The sequence below is a fragment of the Carassius auratus genome, chromosome 9 (genome assembly GCF_003368295.1).
Source record: "Carassius auratus strain Wakin chromosome 9, ASM336829v1, whole genome shotgun sequence".
In the NCBI taxonomy this organism is placed as follows: domain Eukaryota; kingdom Metazoa; phylum Chordata; class Actinopteri; order Cypriniformes; family Cyprinidae; genus Carassius; species Carassius auratus.
Genome location: NC_039251.1, coordinates 21,613,816 through 21,635,579, shown reverse-complemented (window position 1 = coordinate 21,635,579; position 21,764 = coordinate 21,613,816). Strand labels below are relative to the sequence as shown.

At 37.5% G+C, this 21,764-nt stretch overlaps 2 protein-coding genes and 2 pseudogenes across 2 annotated transcripts; 3 read left to right on the top strand and 1 right to left on the bottom strand.

Annotated features, from left to right (window-relative positions):
* Positions 1 to 9,349, bottom strand: LOC113108717 (uncharacterized protein DDB_G0290685-like). Its single transcript, XM_026272003.1, has 12 exons — positions 9,027 to 9,349; positions 8,509 to 8,634; positions 8,316 to 8,408; positions 8,172 to 8,234; positions 7,777 to 7,935; positions 7,519 to 7,668; positions 7,264 to 7,419; positions 6,125 to 6,249; positions 5,736 to 5,990; positions 4,929 to 5,121; positions 4,640 to 4,710; positions 1 to 4,515 (listed from the first exon to the last, which is right to left on the bottom strand). Exons 1-12 carry the CDS (start codon positions 9,055 to 9,057, stop codon positions 358 to 360), a joined length of 5,580 nt encoding a protein of 1,859 aa, XP_026127788.1. The 5' UTR covers positions 9,058 to 9,349; the 3' UTR covers positions 1 to 357.
* Positions 9,350 to 9,724: 375 nt separating this feature from the next.
* On the top strand, positions 9,725 to 11,605 carry LOC113108063 (ornithine carbamoyltransferase, mitochondrial-like; annotated as a pseudogene).
* A 3,501-nt stretch (positions 11,606 to 15,106) lies between these two features.
* Positions 15,107 to 16,411, top strand: LOC113108718 (mid1-interacting protein 1A). The gene has a single exon (XM_026272004.1). The coding sequence runs from the start codon at positions 15,237 to 15,239 to the stop codon at positions 15,693 to 15,695; it is 459 nt and encodes a 152-aa protein (XP_026127789.1). The 5' UTR covers positions 15,107 to 15,236; the 3' UTR covers positions 15,696 to 16,411.
* An 851-nt stretch (positions 16,412 to 17,262) lies between these two features.
* LOC113108716 (cyclic AMP receptor-like protein A) lies at positions 17,263 to 21,716 on the top strand (annotated as a pseudogene).
* The last annotated feature ends 48 nt before the right edge of the window (positions 21,717 to 21,764 follow it).

The following is a 21,764-nucleotide window of genomic DNA, read 5'->3' as shown; positions in this document are numbered from 1 at the left end:
ACAGAAATAAATACTTCACGCATTTGTGCTTGAAAATTAACATTCATATAACACTATGACAATATGTAATTGAATATGATTAGAATCATTTCAGTCAAGGCACTTAATATTCAAGAATCCCCATAAAGACGTGAGTAACAAGTAACAACCAGCCCTTCAAGGGATGTGTATCATACTAAATCAGAATTCAAAACATAATACGTTCATTTCTTCAACATCCATCAAACACATTTAGTGTTTCCCTGTTTAAAGAACTGATCCACAATACTTTTCAAATGTCTAGGCCTGTGAACTCTCCATATACAGTCAGATGTTCAGGGTGGTGTCTGTGTTTGTAGTGCGCTGCACACTTTGGGATCATTTAAGGTTTAGATACTGTGGCAGGACATTGTTCCAGAACTGAGGGTCCTGAGCACCACTAGCTGTTTGCTTCTTTCCTTTAACATCCTTTTGATGTCTTTGTCTAGTCTTCTGTCTGTCTCTCTGTGCACTCATCTGTCTGCGCGAAGGCAACGCATCTGGTTTGGCTCTCTGCTTTGTTACTTTTTTGGTATTTTCTTCCTCTTGCTCTTCTTCCTCACCTTCTTCTTCCTCCTCACTTTCTTGTTCTTCCCCTTCCTCCTCCTCTTCCTCAGTCTCTTCTTCCTGTTCTTCTTCCTCTTCACTAGTTTCTCTTCGTTTCCTCTCATTTTTCTCAGTTTTTAAATTCTCCTCTTCCTGCTCCATTTCTTCCTCCCCCTCTTCCTCACCCTCTTCTTCCTGTTCTTCTTCCTCATAACTTCCATGTTTATCTTTTTTATTATTCTTTTCTTCAAGCTCTGTTTCTTCTTCATCCTCTTGCTCTTCGTCACCTCCACTCTGTTCTTCTTCCTCTTCACTACTTTCTGATTTTATATTCTTTTCTATCTGCTCTATTTCCTCCTCCTCCTCCTCCTCCTCCTCCTCCTCACTCTCTTCTTCCTGTTCTTCCTCCTCACTAGATTCTCTCTGTTTCCTCCTGTTTTTCTCTGTTTTTATATTTTCTTCCTGCTCAGGTTCTTCCTCCTCTTCCTCACTTTCTTCTTCCTCTTCACTAGATTCTCTTTGTTTCTTCCTGTATTTCTCTGTTTTTATATTTTCTTCCTGTTCAGATTCTTCCTCCTCTTCTTCACTTTCTTCTTCCTCTTCACTAGATTCACTCGGTTTCATCCTGTTTTTCTCTGTTTTTATATTATTTTCTTCCTGCTCAGATTCTACTTCCTCTTCTCCACTCTCTTCTTCCTGTTCTTCATCCACTTCACTAGATTCACTCTGTTTCCTCCTGTTTTTCTCTGTTTTTGTATTTTCTTCATGCTCAGATTCTTCCTCCTCTTCCTGACTTTCCTCTTCCACTTCACTAGATTCACTCTGTTTCCTCCTGTTTTTCTTTGTTTTTATATTGTTTTCCTGCTCAGATTCTTCCTCCTCATCTTCTTCTACTTCTTCACCTCCCTCCTCTTCTTCCTCATTAGTTTCTGTCTGTTTCCTTTGAATTCTCTCTGTTGTTTTATTATTTTCCTTCTGGTCTGTTTCTTCCTCTTCTGCTACTTCCTCATTATTTTCTTCCTCCATTTCATTCAGTTTGTCCGTCTCATCATCTTCATCTCCTCTCCCTGTGCCCCGTGTCTCTAACGTGTCTAGATTCTCTTCTTCTCTAAACTTCTCTTCACCTGTATCCATTTCCCCTTCTTTTTTGTCCTCTTCTTTTTCTCCATCCTCTTCCTCAAGCTGTTCTTTCCCTTTTTGTTTTTCTCCGTCTTCATCTACATCTGTCTCTGACATTTTTTCCTCATCTTCAGCTTCCACCTCGTTCTGTCGCTCTTGTTTTTCTCTCACGCTCTCCTCTTCTTCACTCTTGTTTGTGACCCCATCCTTATCTTCCTTGTCTTCTCCACCCTCTTCCTCTTCGTTATTCTCTTCTACCTCTTCTTTTGCCTGATCTCTTCTCTCTTCTTCCTCTTCCTCTTCGTGATCACTCCCTTCTTCTTGATTTTCCTCCTCATCTTCATTTCCTAACTCATCCTCTTCTTCGCTCCCTTCTTCCCCCTTTTCTTCCTGTCCTCTGTTTCCTTTCACTGTCTCATTCTCTTCCTCCTCTTCCTCCCTCTCACTCTCATCCTTTTCTTCACTCTCTCCTTCCTGTTCATCTGAACTCTCATTCTTTTGTTCATTGTCGCTTTCAGATTGTTCATCTGTTTTCTCCTCATTACTGCTCTCTCCTTCCTGCTCCTCCTCTGCATCTGTTTTCTCCTCTTCTTCCACCTCTCTCTCACTCCCCTCATCCCAGCTCTCCCTCTCCTCTTCCTTTTCTTCACCACCACTCTCTTCATCTTCTTCCTCCTTTTCATCAGTTTCTTCTTCCTCACTCTCTTCTTTCTGTTGATCCTCACTCTGCTCTCCTTCTTCTCTTTCAGTCTCATCTCCACTTTCTTCCCCTTTACTCATCTCTCCTTCACTCTTGCTGCTCTGTCCACTATTGTTGTCATCCTCTTCCTCTCTGGCTGCCTCACTTCCCTCCTCTTCATTTTCCTCCTCTCCCTGTTGAGCACTCTCTCCTCTATCTTCATAAGTCTTACTCTCTCTTTCTTCTTCATCTTCAACAGCATCATCCTCCTCTTCCTGCCCAACCTCCTCAAGTTCATCTTCTTCCTCGGTGAGACTCTCTTTTTCACCCCCCTCTTCCTCTCTTTCTGTCTCACCATACTTCTCATGTTCCTCTTCCTCTATTTTTCCATCACCACTCACCCACATTTCGTTTTCATTTGAAACTAGCTCATTTTGATCTTGTGCACTCTGCTGTCTGATTATGCAGTCTTCCCTTTCCATAATTGCTGATACGTCCTGAACTGTGCTGTCCACTTCCTGTTCTAGCAGGATATTGCTTCCTGATGTTTCCTTGGACACTGATGCATGTGAGGACATCTCAATACTTGGTTGTGGTTGAGTTTCAGAAAGAACTTCAGCTGCTTTTATCAGTAGTGGTTCAGCACTTGATGTAGCCATGGCTGTTAGTGATGATACTACACTACCCATAATGCCCTGCTCAGCCTGTGGCATCCTGTCTGGCTCTTTAGGTTCAACTGTTTTTCTGGCAATTTTTTTAATTTTTTGTGGTGACTGCTTGTGTTGTGATGATGCACTTGATGGACTTAATAATTTACCAGATGATGATTCGGTTTCTTTGGTGGTAGAAGACTTATTGGTTGCTGATTGGTTATTGGACCATGAACTGGAAAAAGAGTGGTCCCTTTCTGGAGCTAAGCTTTTAATAGATGGAAATTCATGTTTCTGTTCAGTAAGCACTTTATCAGTGGGTGACTGACAATTTTTTTGATCAGACTGCAAGTTGGAAGCTGATTGGCTTTTTTCTGCAGTTCCTCCTGATTTTTGGTTCTTTATTAAGGGAAATGATATATCAGAGTTCTGAGGTATTTTATCATCTTCCCTTTTGATTTCTACTTTTTCTTGTGCAGGCATTGCATGTTTAAGCTGCAAGCTTGAGTTCTTAGACTCCAAAGGTTTTCCCTTTTTTCCTTTAGATATTCGTGTGGGTATAGAAACTGATAGAGGACCGGGTGTTTTGGGTGCTGTTTCTGACATCGGGGCTCTTTTCATATTTGATCCCTTCTTTTTGGTTTTCTTTGGTGTAACCTTCTTTGGTTCACTTGGGCTTTCTTCTGTGTCAACATCATTATTTTCTTTTTCTTTTTTTGAGGTGCTTTGCATTTTAGCTGGAATCTTGACTGGTGTTGAGTTTCCCTGTTCCTGTGTGTTGATCAATGTTGATCTGAGCTCTTGAGCATTTCCAAGGGATGGCTTGATGTCTCTTTCAGATTCTGCCTGAGGTGTTGATTCAACTTTGCTAACCTCTGTGGAGCCGGAGGGCATGTTTTGATCCTTGACTGGGGTCTTGACCCTTTTTGTTGATCCTACTGGAATACCCATCTCTTTGATTTTGAGAGATTTCACCTCTTGAACTTTTATGGGCATTGTTCTAACTTGTTCAACTTCCTGAACTGGAGAACTTCTGGAGAAAGTCTTTTGAATTTCAATTGGACTTGATTTGGTCTTCTTCTCCATCTCAGCAAGAGCAGTGACCTCTTGACCTCTGGAATCTGGGTTTTTAACTTTACTATATTTGTCTGTATTTGAAGTTTTGTCCCTTGGATCAATGTAAGTACTACATGTTTCACTGCTTCCCTCCTTTTCCTTAGCTGACAATCTATCTGAAGATAATCTGACTTTTTTTGTACTGTGGAGATTTTTGTTGTATGTTTTGGATTGCTTTTTGCTTCTTGATGCTAGAACAGAAGAATGTTCCTCCGCCATGGCAGGGTTCTTTGGATCTCCGGACCTGGGCTTCTTGTTTTTTAAGCTGCACGATAGAGGAGATTCTGTCACTGATGAATGGGACACAGAACCAGCCTGTTCTTTGGTGGGTGGAATCCGTTGAGGTATATTCTCCACCATCCCAGAATGCTTATTCTCTTCATGTGTCTGTCAAATCAGACATAACGCCCTTTAATTATACAATATACATTGAACTCAATTATACATATTATAAATAGTTTTCAAAAATTAAATTTGTCATCTTGAGTCCAGTGACACAGCTTTTGTGCACCTTGTCCGATATGCTGTTTTCAGATGTTCCAACACTATGGAAGTCCTCTTCATTCTTTGTGATCTGTGTGACTGTATTCACAAGAAAGACAGCTGGTCATTACTGACAATCATGTTGTGTTTTGGGTCATGTACAGCTACATTTAGGGAATACATAGCTAATTGCTATGTAATTGCTATGTTAATCAAAGTGATTAATTAATCATGGACAGCTTATAAATGGATAAAGAGAGGTCTTGGGGGAACATAAAAAAAAAAAAAAAAAAATATATATATATATATATATATACGTGGCGTTGTCCCAGCAGGCAGTGTGACTGAGGTAGAAGCAGATTCCACAAAGGCTTCAGTTTTGAAGCATTTAGGAGAGTCTGTCGGAGATCTGGGTTGTAAGATGTTGCCTGTCAGGGCTAGTGCAGTAAAGCCAGTTGTGGGAGGAGGAAGATTGCTAAATTCTGGGCCAAACTGTGCAGATGAGTTCTCCTGAAACACCACACACAAAACTTATTTTTACACTCTCATTAGTTTATTTTCTATTCAGAATGTCACATACAATTACTTTCATAATTTTGCACATATAATGTAATAATATAAATAGACAGTTTGACTTAAATGACACATAAAAGTGTTCTGTATTTACCTTGATGTTTCTTTGTTTTCAATACACATCACAAGTTACATATTTCATCATGCTCCTTGGTAAAGTAATACATTAACTATATGAAAATAACTTTATTTTCAACTTTATATCTATATATTATATATATTTTGACTTTAATATTATATATATATATATATATATATATATATATATATATATATATATATATATATATATATATTACATTTGTTATGTTATGTCACTCTTTGTTTAGATTTTAAAATTATCACTATTCTGCAATAATGTTTATGATGGATTTTTCTCATTTTAAGATTAAAAATCTGAGTCAGGGAAATGATAAAAGAATAATATATATTCATGATTTGCAAAGAAATACGTTTCCAAGCCAGTTTTAATGTGACCCTCATATAGAACCCATATAGAACACAAGATGTCTAATACCTAACTTGTTTAACTCAAGTGGTCCGTTTCTTACCCTCTGTCTTCGTCTCGCACGTGTCGATAGGCTCCAGCGGTGAGACGTTGGAAGAGATGAGGGGAGAAAGGTGGGTTGTGAGAACAGAGCAGGCGCTGGCTCTGGAATATGCTCTAAAGGTTGCCCCTGTAACATTGAGGTGTAACACCTGTCCAGGTAAGAGTAGGTAACATCTTCATCCTCTAAACAAACTTCTTCACTTTCCTGTTGCCGTGGCCGTGCGAACACCAGCATGTGACTGGAACCACATGCCACCTACAGCACAAATGCACATATATTATAAACACAGAACTTAGTAACTACAAAACTACACAGTTTCATGTGTTATTTTCATAGTTCAACATACATAGGAAAACATGAGCATGATAAGGAAGTATCAGAGAACTTACAGTCACGACAGAGTAATCAAAGAACCTTTGGCATACAGTTGGACTGAACTGATTGGTGAAGTTCTCATCTCCAAGGCCCAACTTCCCATGACGGCCATCTCCAAATGTGTAGAGAAGACCACTGTCTTAAGCAAAAAAAAAAAAAAAAAAACAGAGAATGCGTGCATTTAAATACTATATAACTATATAATCCACGAATGTGTATATAACCTACATAAACTATATGTTCATTTTTTGAACTGTTATATGCTAACTAAAATAATGGAATGTGTATGAAAATAACTAGAGGAAAGTTGACAAAAGGAGGGGCTGGGTATGGAGAAGGGTAATTTGCTCCTGGGAAAGCAATACAGCTGCTGAATAATACTGAAAAGAGTTTTTATGTCATGATAGGTATTGTGGATCAGTTGAGAGTCAGTCAATACAAGCTTGACTCAAGTGACCTGCCAGAACAAGCACTATGCTTAATTTATTTGCAAACCACTTACTACATACCACTTATTAAAAACTGAATGCACCACATTTTAAAATGTATGATCAAATTTTAAGATGCAAATTTAAGTAAATACTATAGGTTCATCACTTTAACAAACAACAACAACAACAAAAAGATTCAAATAATCACAGTTAATTATTTTAATCCTCTGATAGCTTTAATTTAACAGTGTGTATATTTTACCTGTTATTAGTGCACTGTGGTTTTCACCACATGTGACATGAGTGACCCTGCCTTTCCTGAAGTGGCCAACAGCAACAGGTGTGTCTGCTAAAAACATAAGTGTCCCCAACCCCAGCTGCCCAAACTCCCCACGGCCAAAAGAATATAATTTATCCTCTACAGGAAATAGAGTTAAAAACATCAAAACAAACAATGAGAGAAAAAAAGGGAAGGAAAGACAATTGCAAGAGTATGATATCATATGGTGTGCATTCAGCGTCTTTAAGAAGTATTTGTAAAATTATTTGCATTTGTAACTACATTAGCTAACAACATATCGTGGTTTTGATTTCAGTTTTAAATGCCACTTGGTTTGAAATGTTGTTATCTAGGGGATAATAAAATGTATGTAATGGATTGAAATTGATGCAATTGAAGTGTCCAAATGTTTTTAGGACACTGTTGTGTATATTTCCATCACCTGTAAGTGCTAGCGTGTGTTTGCCTCCACAGGCCACCTGCAGAACCCCATGCAGAGAGTCCACTCGCTGAGGGTCACTGTGGTTGGCCAGCTGATGAGCAGAAAGACCCAATCGTCCATCTGCACTCTCCCCGAAACTGAAAACATCCCCATTTTCTGAAACATACCAAATCCCCCACAATTTATTTAGCCAGGTGCTTCCTCAAAAATAAATAACAGCATGTTTGTGAATAGTGGTGATTGACAAGCGCTCACCTGTGACCAGAGCTGAGTGTCTATATCCACATGAGACCCACTGAATGGACTGTCCCAGCTTCAGCTCTTTAGGCAATAAGGCATGACTTTCATTCCCCAAACCAAGCTGACCAACAGAGTTATCACCCCACAGAAATAGCCTGCCATCCTCTAAAAAAATTACAGATTTATTATTTAAATGCATATCAATTATCAATGCACATGTAATAGTGGGTTTATATGTAGTATAGAAAAAAATCAGTTGCATATCATTGTGACCTGTAAGCGCAGCAGAGGTGTGGCCACCTGCAGAGAGCAATTTGATTGGAACATAGTCACAAAAGGGGTGGAGCCGCTGGAAAGAAACGCTGTCATTACAGTGGCCCAATCCCAGCTGTCCATCACTGTTTCCTCCAGCTGCAAAAATGTCCCCTTGTGCTGGAGAAACCCCACAGATATATTCACTTACCTACTTCATCTTCCTCACAATTCTGTGATAAACTGCTATTATTCAAAAGAAAATAGCTAAGGGTTAATAAGACTTTTTATTTTAGAAATTAAAAATTTTATTGAGCAAGAACTCATTAAATTTATTAAAAGTGACAGTTAAGTCATTTATAATGTTACAAAAGTTTTGTACTCCAGTTTGCTTCTGTATAAAAGGCATTACATACAGGTGCTTACGAGTGTGTGATCAGTCCCGCAGGCAACAAACTGAGCTCTCTCCCCTCTAAGAACTGGGTCAACAAATAAAAAGTTGAATAAGATAACTGAGTGGGATCTTTATAAAACAGTACACATGCATGTCTATGTCTCACCTTTAACACAGGTTGGTTTATGCACCGGTCCTTTGGTTCGAAGACCAAGCTGACCTCTGTTATTATTTCCAAACACAAACAAACGGCCCTGCTCTGAAAATAGATAATTAAAGAGATTATTTTTTTTTTTTTTTACAAAATATAGCTACAGTTACAAAATGACAAGGTGAATATACAGAGATTAGATTACAACCTGTTACAAAGGCAGAGTGTGACTGTCCACATGAGATGTGCACAGGTATATCATTCTTTAGCCATAACCTGCTGGGTACATTGTTCGCTATTTTACTCTTTCCAAAGGTGAATACAGCACCTGTTTCTGCAATAAAACATATAAGTTCAGGACAACATATGCCCTCAGTAACAGTTGTTCACATGGAGCAAAGAGCAAACCTCCACACGCTCAGCAAGATGGTCCGTTTAAATCCTTAGAAAGCTTCAAGCTTCCCAGAATAGCCTGTGTGTGGGTAATGCTCCAGGAGCTCAAAGACATGATTATGGTGTCACATACTGGGAGTCTTACAAGCACGTGCTTGTAAAATACACTCACCTACATAGAAAGATAACTATACAGACAGACAGACAGAGAGATAGACAGATATACAGACAGAGAGATAGACCGAATACAGACAGACAGATAGACAGACAGACAGACAGACAGACAGACAGACAGACAGGCTATAGCTATAAAGCTATAAAGGCTTAGTTTACCTGGTATTTCTGTGTCTGTTTCTCCTGTCATCACCTCCTACCCGTTTGTTCTGCATATGACATTCCTGGACTTTAAGCTGTTCCCTCTTGAAGAGTTACAGCTGAACCGGAAGTAAACGTTACCCTGGCAGCCGAAAAAAGAAAGAAAAACCTAAACTGGGTTTGCTCTTTGTTGTAACTTTACAGTTAATTGGTTAATGAGGAAGGGAAACAAATATTATATTAATGGAATATTTCAACGAAGGTGTAGAGAGAAAGAGAGAGAAAGAGAGACAGACAGAGAGGGAGAGAGAGAGATAGAGGGGGGGGGGTTCACACAATGGCAGGAACTGTGGAAGCGGCTGGGATAAAAAAAGAGTACGAGAGCTGTCACTCACCACCACGCAGTTCCTTGTCCCACCCCTTTTCATCCTGTATGCCACGCCCTCAATGCTGCATGGCAGGGAGCTCACCTCGTGGAAATGATTTGATTTGCCTGTGCCACTTTGTATGTATAGGCCATGCATGTCAGTAAAACATTTGCTTCCAAAAACAGAATATATTTAAATTTGCAAAATGTTGCCAAAGCAGGAATTTTAGGTGAGTCGGAAATTTAGCTGCTGTCTAAAATTTTTGAATGACATTGTATAATAATTTTCATTTATAATATGAATTATTAAAATTTCATTATGCTTAGAGAATGGAATAATTACATAGTCATGGATGTAATGAAAGTTAGTAGCTGATCCATTAAGCTTTAAAAAAAATTAAAGAAAAAGACTTGATAAAAGAGTATTTTCTTATATTTTATAGTTTTCTTTAGATTGTTCTTTTTGTTTAGTTTTTTACCCATTTCAGTTTTTAACCATTTTAAGTAATCTCTGTGTTTGGAATATATTTTTGAAAATATATAAATACACTTCTCTTACAATTTATGAATTCATACAATCTACTTTTATAAGAAATTAAAAATGTTGTTTAAAAATCTTATTTTATTGACTATTTTTATAAAGGGTATTTGAGTTGTTTTTTATGCTCAAGTAATTATCCAACAGTATCATGTGTATTTCATGTCCACAGAGTGATAAATGTGTACAGAACAAAAGTTTTGACACATAGACAGTGTCTCTCTCGAGCTCTCTTTCTCTCTATGGTTTTCTCTATTGGGTGGCCATCCATGTTTTGTCACACCCCAGGATATTCATCTAGGAGTCAATGAGAGCACCACAGAAATGGCTAGGTCTGAATTCACAAACACTGTAAATACCACGTAGTAAAAAATTCACTGAGGCCTTAACATGGTCTGAAATGTGAGTGTGTTTGTATGGCAGGGTGCTCTCGGGTTTGGCAGATGTTGTGTTGGCTCGGGTGTATAGTCACTCATCTGTGGAGCATCTGGATATAGACACTTCTATACCTATCATTAAATTACCTATCTGACTTAACCACCCTTTACAAGTTCTGGATAACCTATTGACACTTCAGGTGTTCACTCACTGATACATACACACATTCACTCAAGTGCATACACTCACATGTTATTTTTAACTCTTACAGGAGCACTTTGGCTTGGATAGGTGATGGAATCAATGTTCTTCACTCTTTTATGTTGTCATTGGCTAAACTAGGTGTCAATCTAAAAGTGGCCTCACCCAAGGTCCACCTTCTTCAGATCTGTTTTTTAAATGCATATAGAACAATTCCCTTTTTTTCTTTAAATTAACCTTTTGTCTTTAGGGTTATGAGCCAGATTCTAACGTCCCTCAAGAGGCTCAGCTTCTGTCTAAGCAAGTATAGACTGAGAAGTCATCATCAGCTTTACTCATAAGATCTACAATTTAATTAAGCATCTTTTTATAATGTTTATAATGTAATGTTTTATAATATAATTTGACAGAAATGATGTGAAATAATATGTGAAATGATTATTTGTCTTTAACGATTTTCTTCAAAAACACAATACATCTTGATATTGTATGATGTTTTTTTATTATCCCTAGCTCATTCACAGTAAGCAATTACAATATCCCTAATTGTGATATCGATGCTGTAGTTTGGTACCAAGTTGTAATTCCTGATGGAATTCCTGATCCAATGGAGGCAGCACAGGACAGCAGTGTGGTTACTGGTTACTGACACTTGGGTGAGCATGAGCCAAGAGGAGGAGGAGGAGAAGGAGAGAATAAAAGATTTCCAAGGTTACCAGATTACCATGCATGTAGAGAAATGTCCATTAACTTATTCTGGTCTAATCTAGTCTATTTTGGTAAATAGACAGACTTTTAATTCCATTTAGGTAGTTTTACTGTTTCTGTTGATTGGTTAACAGACAGGAAGTGTGGCGGCACCAGACTGGACATTTTTGCACCATCACCATCATCATAGAGGATGAAGTTTTCTACTCACCACGTTCCCTTGTGTTCACAGAGGCTGAGAACCGCAAGTGGACCATCATGGTAAATTGTATGTAAAAAATGTGAGTATTGTTAATGCCTTTATGTATAAAAGTAATAGTTTTAATAATATGTATGTATTTTTCACCGGATTTGATAGTGTGCATCCTGACAGACTATACGCAACAAATTCCCAAACTTAAATAATAAAAAAAAAAAGTGGGAATACAGCACTGAAAACAGAATTCTGTCATCTGTCTGCATCTATAATTGTAAATTATAATATTTGTCACTCTTGGCCAATGGAGGCTTTTAGAAAGAAAGAGGAAATTCAGAAATAAAGAATTGCTTTAAATGATAAAATCCTTTTATTTAATGTGTGAAAAATACTTTTTACAAAATTAAAATATTGAATTTCAGTGACGCAAATACCTTTAAGACCTATAGAGGGCGCTGTGACATTGTGAGAAATACTAGTATGTGTTTATCACATTTTGTATATTCAGATTTCTTTAAATTACAAAGGGTTGGATGGACACTGCAATTAACTTTTTTTTAACAACATAAAGGGTTATGTTGTTAAAAAAATGCACTGACCGAAAAACAATCGCTCATATTCAGTCTCTATAAGACTTTCATTGTGTCTTTTTAGGTTTCTTTGTAATTATGGCTTATATGTCACCTTAAATTGCTTAGAAACATTTTACATAACAGATGCACTCTTTTAGGTCATACCTTGCATGTCTAACTCTGCAAGGCAAAAATAGTCCAGCAGTGCAATGTGATTTAAAGTAAATAGGTGGTTATGTATGGGCATGGGCATTTAAATCCACTATGGTATTTCAAGTTATGGCTAGGCTACTGATCATTTCATAATAAGATATGCATGTGTTTTAGCACGAATGTGGGTTCAGCAATTCTCAATTTTTAGTATCACTGTGACCTTTCTCTGTCTTGACTGCTGCCTTGTAAGCAGTATCAGATCAGTGTGAGATCAAACTGATGTGCAATACAGTCAAAGGATGTTTAGGCTGGGAAGTTTTTAGACTGTGAGTGAAACTATCAACAACTGAATTAGGTGAAGGCACACCGCAAGAAAAAGAGACAATGTTATTGTACTAAGAAATCACTTCTGCAATGCGTACTCTTAAATGGTAAAAGAGAACAAGTGATTCTCAGGGTGAGACAGAGAAGAGTCTAGAAGAAGGGTGGAAATTAGTTGCGTTGCAGAGCAGAAAAACAGGTTTCGAAATCATCCGAGACATTCTCGTCATTGCAAAGGTGTTTCAGCTTCCCATTCTATGACTTGGTATGTAACTTACATTTATTTGAACTGAAACCTTGCAGTGATCTTATCTCATCTAAACATTGTTTGACCCTCCTCAACTGTCATTTTTGTAAATACTGAATTGGGTTTCAGACATGACTTCAAGATAAAAAGACAAATAAGAAATAAAACATTGTAATTTTTTTATTAACACTAGATAATTGACCTATAAGTAGTTATAGGAGACCTCCTTAGTTACTGTTGCTCCCTCGGACAAACAAACGGAGCTGATCACTGTCTCACAATAATGACATGTGAAAACCATAGACTGTATTTAAACAGGTGAAAACCTCGTCCCATGATGTGTTTGCTCAATTTTGGGCACAGAAGGGCCACCATTCAAGTGGGAATTAAATATTCCATGGAGGGACATATAAAATATTATAAAATACATATGGTGAGTAACTTGAGGCGAGGGTTTACAGATCACAATGCAAGCTGGAGAAGTCTCGATCGTCACAATCATTGATGATAACATCCTGCATCAATTGTTCATGTACCGCAGGGTACGATTAAATTAATATATGTTTAACTAGTTTAATATGGAGAGGCACTGAAATATAGACCTTAGTTTATGTGTTTTTGATCTACACTGTATATGATGCGAGAACAGTTCGCTATTTAGGTTTGTAATAGCATTGACTCACCTTAACTTTAGCTGGTTTGAGCCAGAGATACCTTGCCTAAACACAAGATGACATTAAAGTTCTGCTTGAGCAGATGAAAATTATGAAAGTATGACAGCCAAAAAATTAAAAATATATATTTGTTGGGATTGGGGTTGAAGGACAGTTTGCTCTGTTTTGTTTGGGTTTAGGAAAAATGTAATAAAATAAATTATATTGCCTAAGTACCCTAAGGCACATCATTTTTCCATTTTCGTAGCATAAACACCATCAAACGGATGCAAGCTTAGGATCTTCCAATGTTTCTCTGTGAGTGTGATTTCACCAAGTACATGTTCCTGGGTCAACATCCTTGTTGATCCTGGAACATCATTTCAAAAAAGCAATCAGAATTAAGGAATAACTTTTCAGGAAATGTCAGTTTAAGGCTTACAATCAGGATTCGGTGATTCTACACCCTTGTTAATCAGCTATCATTTCCCTCTGATTTTAGGAATAAATTATGGGTATGGTTAGGTTTGGGGTAGGGATTGGGTTAAGTATGTATCTCTGGACAGTAATGTTGATCCAGGATCATGAAAAGATGTTGATCCAGGAACATGTCTTAAATGTCAAAATCATGGCGACCATGTTTCTCTACGGTGCTGAAACCTAAAGATGTCCGAGTTTTGATCTCCGTGTAACTGATACTAGACTGCCATTGGCTCATCTGCATTAAAGGGGAGGGGCCTCTTGCGCTTGGGGTCCTAATTGTTGGAAATTTGCATCTGAATACTTATTATTGGCCTGTTGTGTTAATTTGTAGAATTGGACAACAAACCAAATCCCCTTCTGGGACTTCAGGTTAATTCAACAAGCCAGAAGGGACAGTTTCAGAGCATTTTACATGAGCATTTTTAAACATTTGATCAAAAGTCCATAAAAGAGAGGAGAGAAACATGCCCCTAAAACCCATTTTAAGGAACAAATTGGCAGACCAATTGGCCCTCAGACCACTGATTTCATAAAAAATATATACACAAATTTTGAAGAGGAAATGTCTTTTTTTTTTTTTAAGGAAACTTTTAAGTATCAGCTTTAAGGTGTTTCTTCTTAAACATATTTATCAATCTTTGACAGAGAAAGAGCATAAAAATGTAAAACGTATGAGGAATTTGGTACAGCTCAGCTTTGGTAGTGTCAGGAAAATTCAGGAAAACAATTTTTTTACCTCTCTATTTTATCTCACTGTCACCTAGACGAAACAACTGAGATATAATCTCATTTTTCTTTCCTGTCGGGTTCATTCATATTTTGCTTCTGTGCTGTGAAAAATACTTTAAACATGAATAGGCCTATTCATAACTGAAGCATGTAACTTTTGGCCTCAATGTTACTAATCGGCAAAACATTTAAAGATTAGATTGTTTTAACTACATGTTATTTACTCATCAAAATAATTGACCCTTTTAACCCTCATTAATATTGTTAGCATTTTGACGTACAGTTGATTTACATAGCATAACACATCTAGGCCTAGTCATGTGTGAAAATTATTTTAAAAATAAATAAAGCTTATGAAGTTTATAAATAAAGTAGTATGTGGTGCTTTTTACGTTTTCATGTTTTTTTTTCTATGTAATATAAATTATTATGTAACCCATCGATCAATGCACTTTCGTGCCGCTCCCTGTGTGTCCATGGGCCGTGCGGAGGTTTGTACCTTGCCGCTGGAATCTGGTTTTGGCCGATCTGACATCCCAGACCGGACCAACAGGTTTCGGTGACGCCCAGGACCAAAGACTGCCAGGTATAAATAAACGTAAGGAATGCAGACCTTCATAAACAACTAAGCGCACGAGAGACAAACATACTACTCTCGAATAAATCTTCATAAACCAGCAAAATGCAGATGTCCGAGCCCCTCAGCCAGAAGAACGCTCTGTTCACGGCAATGAACCGCTTCATCGGCGCCGTCAACAACATGGATCAGACGGTCATGGTGCCGAGTCTGCTGAGAGATGTGCCGCTGGACCAAGAGAAAGAGGAGCAGAAGCTAACCAACGACCCGGGGAGCTACCTGCGGGATGCTGAGGCCGACATGTACAGCTATTACAGCCAGCTCAAGTCCATCCGGAACAACGTCGAGTGGGGCGTCATGCGCGCAGAGGAGCAGAGGCGCAAGAGAGACACGACAGCGCCGGAGCCAGTGCGCACAGAGCCGGAGAGCGACATGGACCTGGAGCAGCTCCTGCAGTACCATCTGAAGGGCTTGCATGGGGTGCTGTCCAAACTGACGAGCCAAGCCAACAACCTGACCAACCGATACAAGCAGGAGATTGGCATCTCTGGATGGGGACAGTGAACTGCATCATGATATTGGGAGATGATGATGATGAAGTATTCTAGTCTATTCTAATAGGATCTATTTGGCGTTTGTGGAAGAGCTACCAAAGGGACTGACCAAACAGAAGTTAAACTGTCAAAAGTTAAAATGCATGCAAACCGAGAGGGGAAAGGGGGTTTGTTGTAGTATTGGTTTTGGTGTTGATCACTGACGTATTATAAGATCATCTTCCTGTCTTATGGCATTTTATTTGCACTGACAGTTTCCCCCTCTTTTTAAAAACAAAATCTCCGTTCAAATGGCTGGTTGCCATGCCTTATCTTGATATTTAAATCTATTTATGTGTTATGTATAATTGAAAGCTTTTATTTTTCCATTCTTTTTCATTATTTTGAGAGGAAGGTTGTTGTCCTATGAAGTTGCTGTGTGTTCCAGAGGACGGATGACTTGAAGAACCAATAGTTTGTATAGTGAGAAATTCTATTGATGAAGCAGAAACCATATAGAAAATCATTGGGAATGTTCCCTGCTAATGACCTGAAAACTATTCCTGAATTATCCTGTGAGTCAATGATGTGGAGGCTCTGAAAATCACTGTGTGTGTGTCATGAAGAGCTCCATGAGATTCTATGTGAAATTGTGCCTAAAGGCCAGTATGATTGTTAAAAACATTTGCTGTATTATTTACAGATTTTTTTTTACTACAAAATAAACTTTTGTAATTTGAAAACATCTAATATGTAGTTGTTTATTCGTGATCATGCTTACACACATCCTGTTCCTGTTTTACAAATAAGCCACACACAAATTCTTCATTCCTTACTAAAAGTTCATAATTTAAATAACTTTCATTTCTGAGACTGCGGATGGATTAGACATAATGCCATGAAATAATAATTTATCCATTTATCCATTATTATCAATTTTTTCCTATTTAGTGTGTGCATACAATGTTAAGTGAGATAAAGAAACAGATTTGTTTTCTTTTATATACAAAGATTAGGCCTTTTTTTTTTAGCAAAAATATGCAAAGTGCCCATACACTTGTGCCCTTGTGAGCAGACATGAGAATAGGCCAACAAGATAAGTTGGTTTCATAAAATATGGGATTCTAATCTGTGAAAGATGCCAGTCCATTGGAGTCTCCAAATTTAGGCGTGTGAATAAAAATGTTCAAAATGTATTTCCAAAACACAATCATTTAAAAAATCTAAATAATATTATATTAATATATATATTTATGTTATTATTGCACAATGCCTTCTAGGATACCAGAGATTCTTATTTTGTGGACCTAAACCTAAATAAACATTTTGACAAAAGGCGTGAACTGTCACACCATGTTCTTTGAATGAATCTGATGATGAATCACCTCGCCTTCATGTTTCTTATCATATTATGAAAACTAAAGCAAAAAATTGCACTACATAATATATTTTTTTTTAATCAGTAAACACATCAAAACTTGTTCAAATAATGCTGAACAGTTTCATTTGTTCATTTAGATAAAATAAAATCTGATTCGAAGTTACATTTCCTAATTTATCTCGTCTTCAAAAATATTGGCCATGAGTTTCTGTGAAGGGGAAACGGAAACGTCACCGCGTTTCGTCTCGCTGAGCTTTTGTCCCTCTGCGCACTCCTTACGTGTCAATGTGGCTGTGTTGTTCTCATGATGTGTGCACTCCACATCAAAATATTAGTCAGTAAAAAGAAGTAATAATTATGGGCGATGAACATCCACTCGAGGTTAGCAACACTAGCAGCTCCCGCTGTCCTTTTTTCAACGCTGTACCCGACGACTATCGATGCGTAAGTATAAACATGTTTTTAAAAACTAACGTTACTGTAAATGCTAACTTGTTAGCCCTCATGCTAATCACAACATGACATCATTCTTTCCAGCCATGATGATGTTCAGTAATACTTTTTCCGAAAGAAAGACATGGAAGTAAGATAGTGTGTAGGGATTTATGACAGCTTAATTTGAGTTAAACATTTAAACATTTTTGTGGGAAATTCGTAAGATGAGTCACGATGAGATAAGTTCAATAGGAAATGAATCATTTATTGATCTGTGAGGGGCATAGCACAAGAGGAGCAGGGAAACACCTGACTGACTGCATTGCTTTGATGAAAAGTCGGAGAGGGTCTAAAAGTGTAAATATAGGTACTGTTAGGGGAAAAAAAACAGATAAACGAGGTATTTATGCTAACGTTACTGAAAGGCAGTGTTGGGTATAGTTACTTTGGAAAGTAGTTAGTTAGGTTACAACGTTACCATCAATTAAAAGTAATCAGTTATGATACAGCGTTACCTATTCATAAAAGTAACGCGTTAGAGTACTCATGCGTTACCAAAAATTAAAAGCCGTTTGCAGCGGCTCACACATGATGACAGACACAGCCCCCGGCCCCTTTAAATGCACCTAGAAGTCGTGACTCCCGACAATCAATGAATAACGTCAGTCATCCGACTAAATTAACACTGCAGGATAACAATATCAGGAAAGACAGTCAGAAATCGGCTATTCCACATGGCGTTTTATTTATTTATTATCACAGAACATATTATTAATCAAAATTCGCACCTACCCAGCCTGGGTAGCTACTTTATATTATGAGCACCACAAGATAACTCCTGATTTTTCTTTAACTTTAAATAATGCAGTTATCAAAGTACAAGTATGCTTACTTGTAAACACAACCTTAAACAGGCTTGCAGATTTAAATCCATTTAAAAATGATGAACAACCAGCCAGCCAACGATCTAACAGAAATTAACAGCTGCCTGTCAAACAAAAATGATAACAAACCGAATTAAATCCTTCACTGCCACACAGGCAAATGACAAATCGCTTAATAGCCGAACTAATTATTATTAAAGTGTCACTCACAGTCACAAGCCTAAATTCGCTTTAACACAGTCCTCTTACATTTACTCTTCAAAGTAGTGATTGAAACGTAGCGTTAAATTTGAGGTAGAATTTTTGGCGGTCGACAGAAGCTTTTCACCAAAGCAGAGTGTGCATTTTACCGTTATGTTCTTTTGTTTTTCGTTGACACATTGAAAATAATGTGCGTACTTCCATAAACCAAGCGCTGTCCTCTCTGCTATTCTTGCCGGGAGTTCGAAAAAAAAAAAAAATCCACACGCACAACACAGGGTCAGGCGCAGGGCACAGACGCATCACAGCCATTGACTTTACGATCACAGAGCATCGGCTCCGCTGATACATCCGCAGGTGGCACAGTAGACCTAGGACTACTGTCTGACAAAAGCAGGCTGCAGTCGGGATTTTCCTTTCCTTAAAATAACGGATTACTTTTTTAAAAAAATAACGAAGTTACTGATTACTTACGCACGAAACTAACGCGTTAAGTTACAAAATTTCAGGAAAAAAGTAATTAGAGTACTCTAACGCGTTACTTTGTAACGCGTTACCCACAACACTGCTGAAAGGGTTATTGAAAAAAAAACTATTGTCTTCATGGAATCCTATTTCTCCTTGATTTCTTTTTTTCCTTCTTTTTTAATTTTAATTAGATTTATGTATGTGTTTTAATTTCACAGGATGTGATTCTTAAGGTGAAAAGAGCCACAGGGACATTTTCACTAGTGGCATGGTGAGTCAAATCATAATACACGTTTCTTCTTATTTTTAAAATGGCTTTTTGAGCATTCTTAACTTTATTAAAATTCCCTTTTGTGTAGCCTTTTCATGCTGTTTGCAATATGGCTGCTCCGCCGATATAACTCTTTGGCTCAGGTACAGTATGTGTTATGGTTCAAATGTTCATTTGTTTTGTTGTTTGTTTGTTTGTTTCGTTCGTTTGTTTTGTTTTTTTAAAAGAAATTAATACTTGCATCCATAATTATAACCAGTAGTTTTCATAATCAGTCATATTGTTGATTATTATGAATTATTTGAAGTAATATTTAAACTTTTTTATGTGTATTTTGTATGTCTTTTTTCCTTTGCCCTTCAGAAAATGATATTCAGTCTGACAGTAGCTGCAGCTTTTGACAGTGTTGCTTATGTTATGGTGAGTTGCACTGATTCCTGTGTGTGAAAGACAGACAGGAAACTATTTTCTCTCTTTTTAATAACTTTATTTCATCGCACCTGTTGCTTTCTTCTCATCTGCAGGGAGAGTCTCATCTAGAGGGTCTCTGTGTAATTTTCAAGCCTGGTGGCTCACATATTTTGGTAAATTTGGCAACTGATTTTAAAGATATGTGTTCATATGTGAACTAACAGATAATCAGTTCTGAAATGGGATAGTAAGAGGATTTATTTTTGCCTTTGATGTAACTAGCAGAAGACATTCGAATACATCAAATTCACAACACAAAAAAACACATGCAGTATGATATTTCTGAATAAAGTCATTTAAATGGAAAGTAAGTAACTTTAGTGCATCAAAATAGGAGCACAACATCCTGTGTTGACAATGTCATAATAAACTGCTGTTGCAATAGTTATTATAGCTTTCATTGTTTGTTTCAGATTGGACCGCACTGATGTGGGTTTGTCTTATTACATTTAATCTGTACCTGAACCTGGTGAGAGAAATCAGAACTGAAACATTATGGAAATGTGAGTCACTAGACACACTCAAATAAACATGTTTAGTTGTTATACATACAGATAGAGTGTTCCCTAATATCTGCATGTGTTTGCTCAGACATTATCATTTGGTGGCGTGGGGGGTTCCTCTGCTCATGTCCACCCTCCCCCTGATGGCTGGGTACTACGGTCCCTCTGGAGCCTGGTGGTGAGTGGCCTTTGACTTATGATAGATTAATTGTAATTCATATCACTTACATTCATCATCAGTCCTTTCTGTCTCATTGTTTTCCTGCAGTTGGATCACAGATAAGCATGTCGGCGTGGAGGTTTGGCATGTAAGTTTGTAATGTTCAGCATGCCTGTGAGTGTTTGCAGAAATGCATGTTGTTGCTAGGAATGAATTTGTTTTGGACGAATGAAAACTATGTTATGAGTAGCATCATTTTTCAGAGGCTCACGTAGCTCATGCTCTTTGAATTTCAGGAATTTCCGTTCCCATTCTTTCTGACAGGTTATTGTGCATGCTGGAGTTTATAACAATGTTTTTCACCTTTACTTATGTCCAGTTACGCTGTGTTAAGGATTGTTCACACTGGCAACAAGTATATTTGGACACCTAAAATGCATGAATGCTGTATAATATTTACATGAGTGCACAAGATATCTGTACTGTATTTAATTGATCAGTATCGATATATATCTATGTATATTTTACATTTAGATGATCTTTGCTGTCATCCAAAAGTCAAAAAGAGTTAAATGAATCCGTTTTTCATACTCTATACTTTTTAATCATTACAAATATAAGTTAATGATGATATAGTTAATACATTATGTATTAGATTATTGATTGTCCTTTTATCAGTAGTGCCTTTAAAATGAAAATAATTGTCTTCAGCCAGTTCTCAGAGTTTTAATATTGTTGCATCCCTAGGTGTTTATTTTAGGTAACACTTTATTTTAAGGTGTCCTTAATACACGTTACATGTTAACCCTGACCATATAGTAAGTACATGTAGTTAACTAATATTGTTCATTAATTAACTTTATAAATGCACTGTAGCAAGGTCAGCATTTAACAGACGGATAGTATAAGCACACTATAAAGTTAACACTATCAAGTGTCCAAATACGTTTTGAGGCCTCTGTGTATTTTCTTGTTTGAGGTGTAAAGTATTGTTTATTTGCAGATGGTACATTCCTCTGTTTAGCCTGATTATCCTCATGACCTGCTGTTATGCTCGAATCATCTGTGTGGCCAACGAGAGGGTGAGTGAATGGGATTGTGAAACATGGTCTTTCTACTTCCTAAATTAGTTTTTCATGACAAATTGCTGCCTAAAATAGTGTAATTAATGTAAATGAAGAGCTTTATCTCCTTCCTTTTTTCTGGTAACGCTGACTTACCACAGTTTTGCTGAAAGTGACATTCCACATTCCAGAACATTTTGCACGTCTGGCAGATTCTGACACGCGCTGACGCAATTGAATCCACTTACGTACGTGCAGACAT

Coding starts and splice junctions, on each gene's coding strand:
- LOC113108718 (XM_026272004.1), top strand. CDS start 15,237: ATGCAGATGTCCGAGCCCCTCAGCCAGAAGAACGCTCTGTTCACGGCA.
- LOC113108717 (XM_026272003.1), bottom strand. CDS start 9,057: ATGACAGGAGAAACAGACACAGAAATACCAG. Junction 7,669..7,776: donor CACCTCTGCTGCGCTTACAG/GTCACAATGATA, acceptor TAATTTTTTTAG/AGGATGGCAGGCTATTTCTG. Junction 7,420..7,518: donor ACACTCAGCTCTGGTCACAG/GTGAGCGCTTGT, acceptor GGTATGTTTCAG/AAAATGGGGATGTTTTCAGT.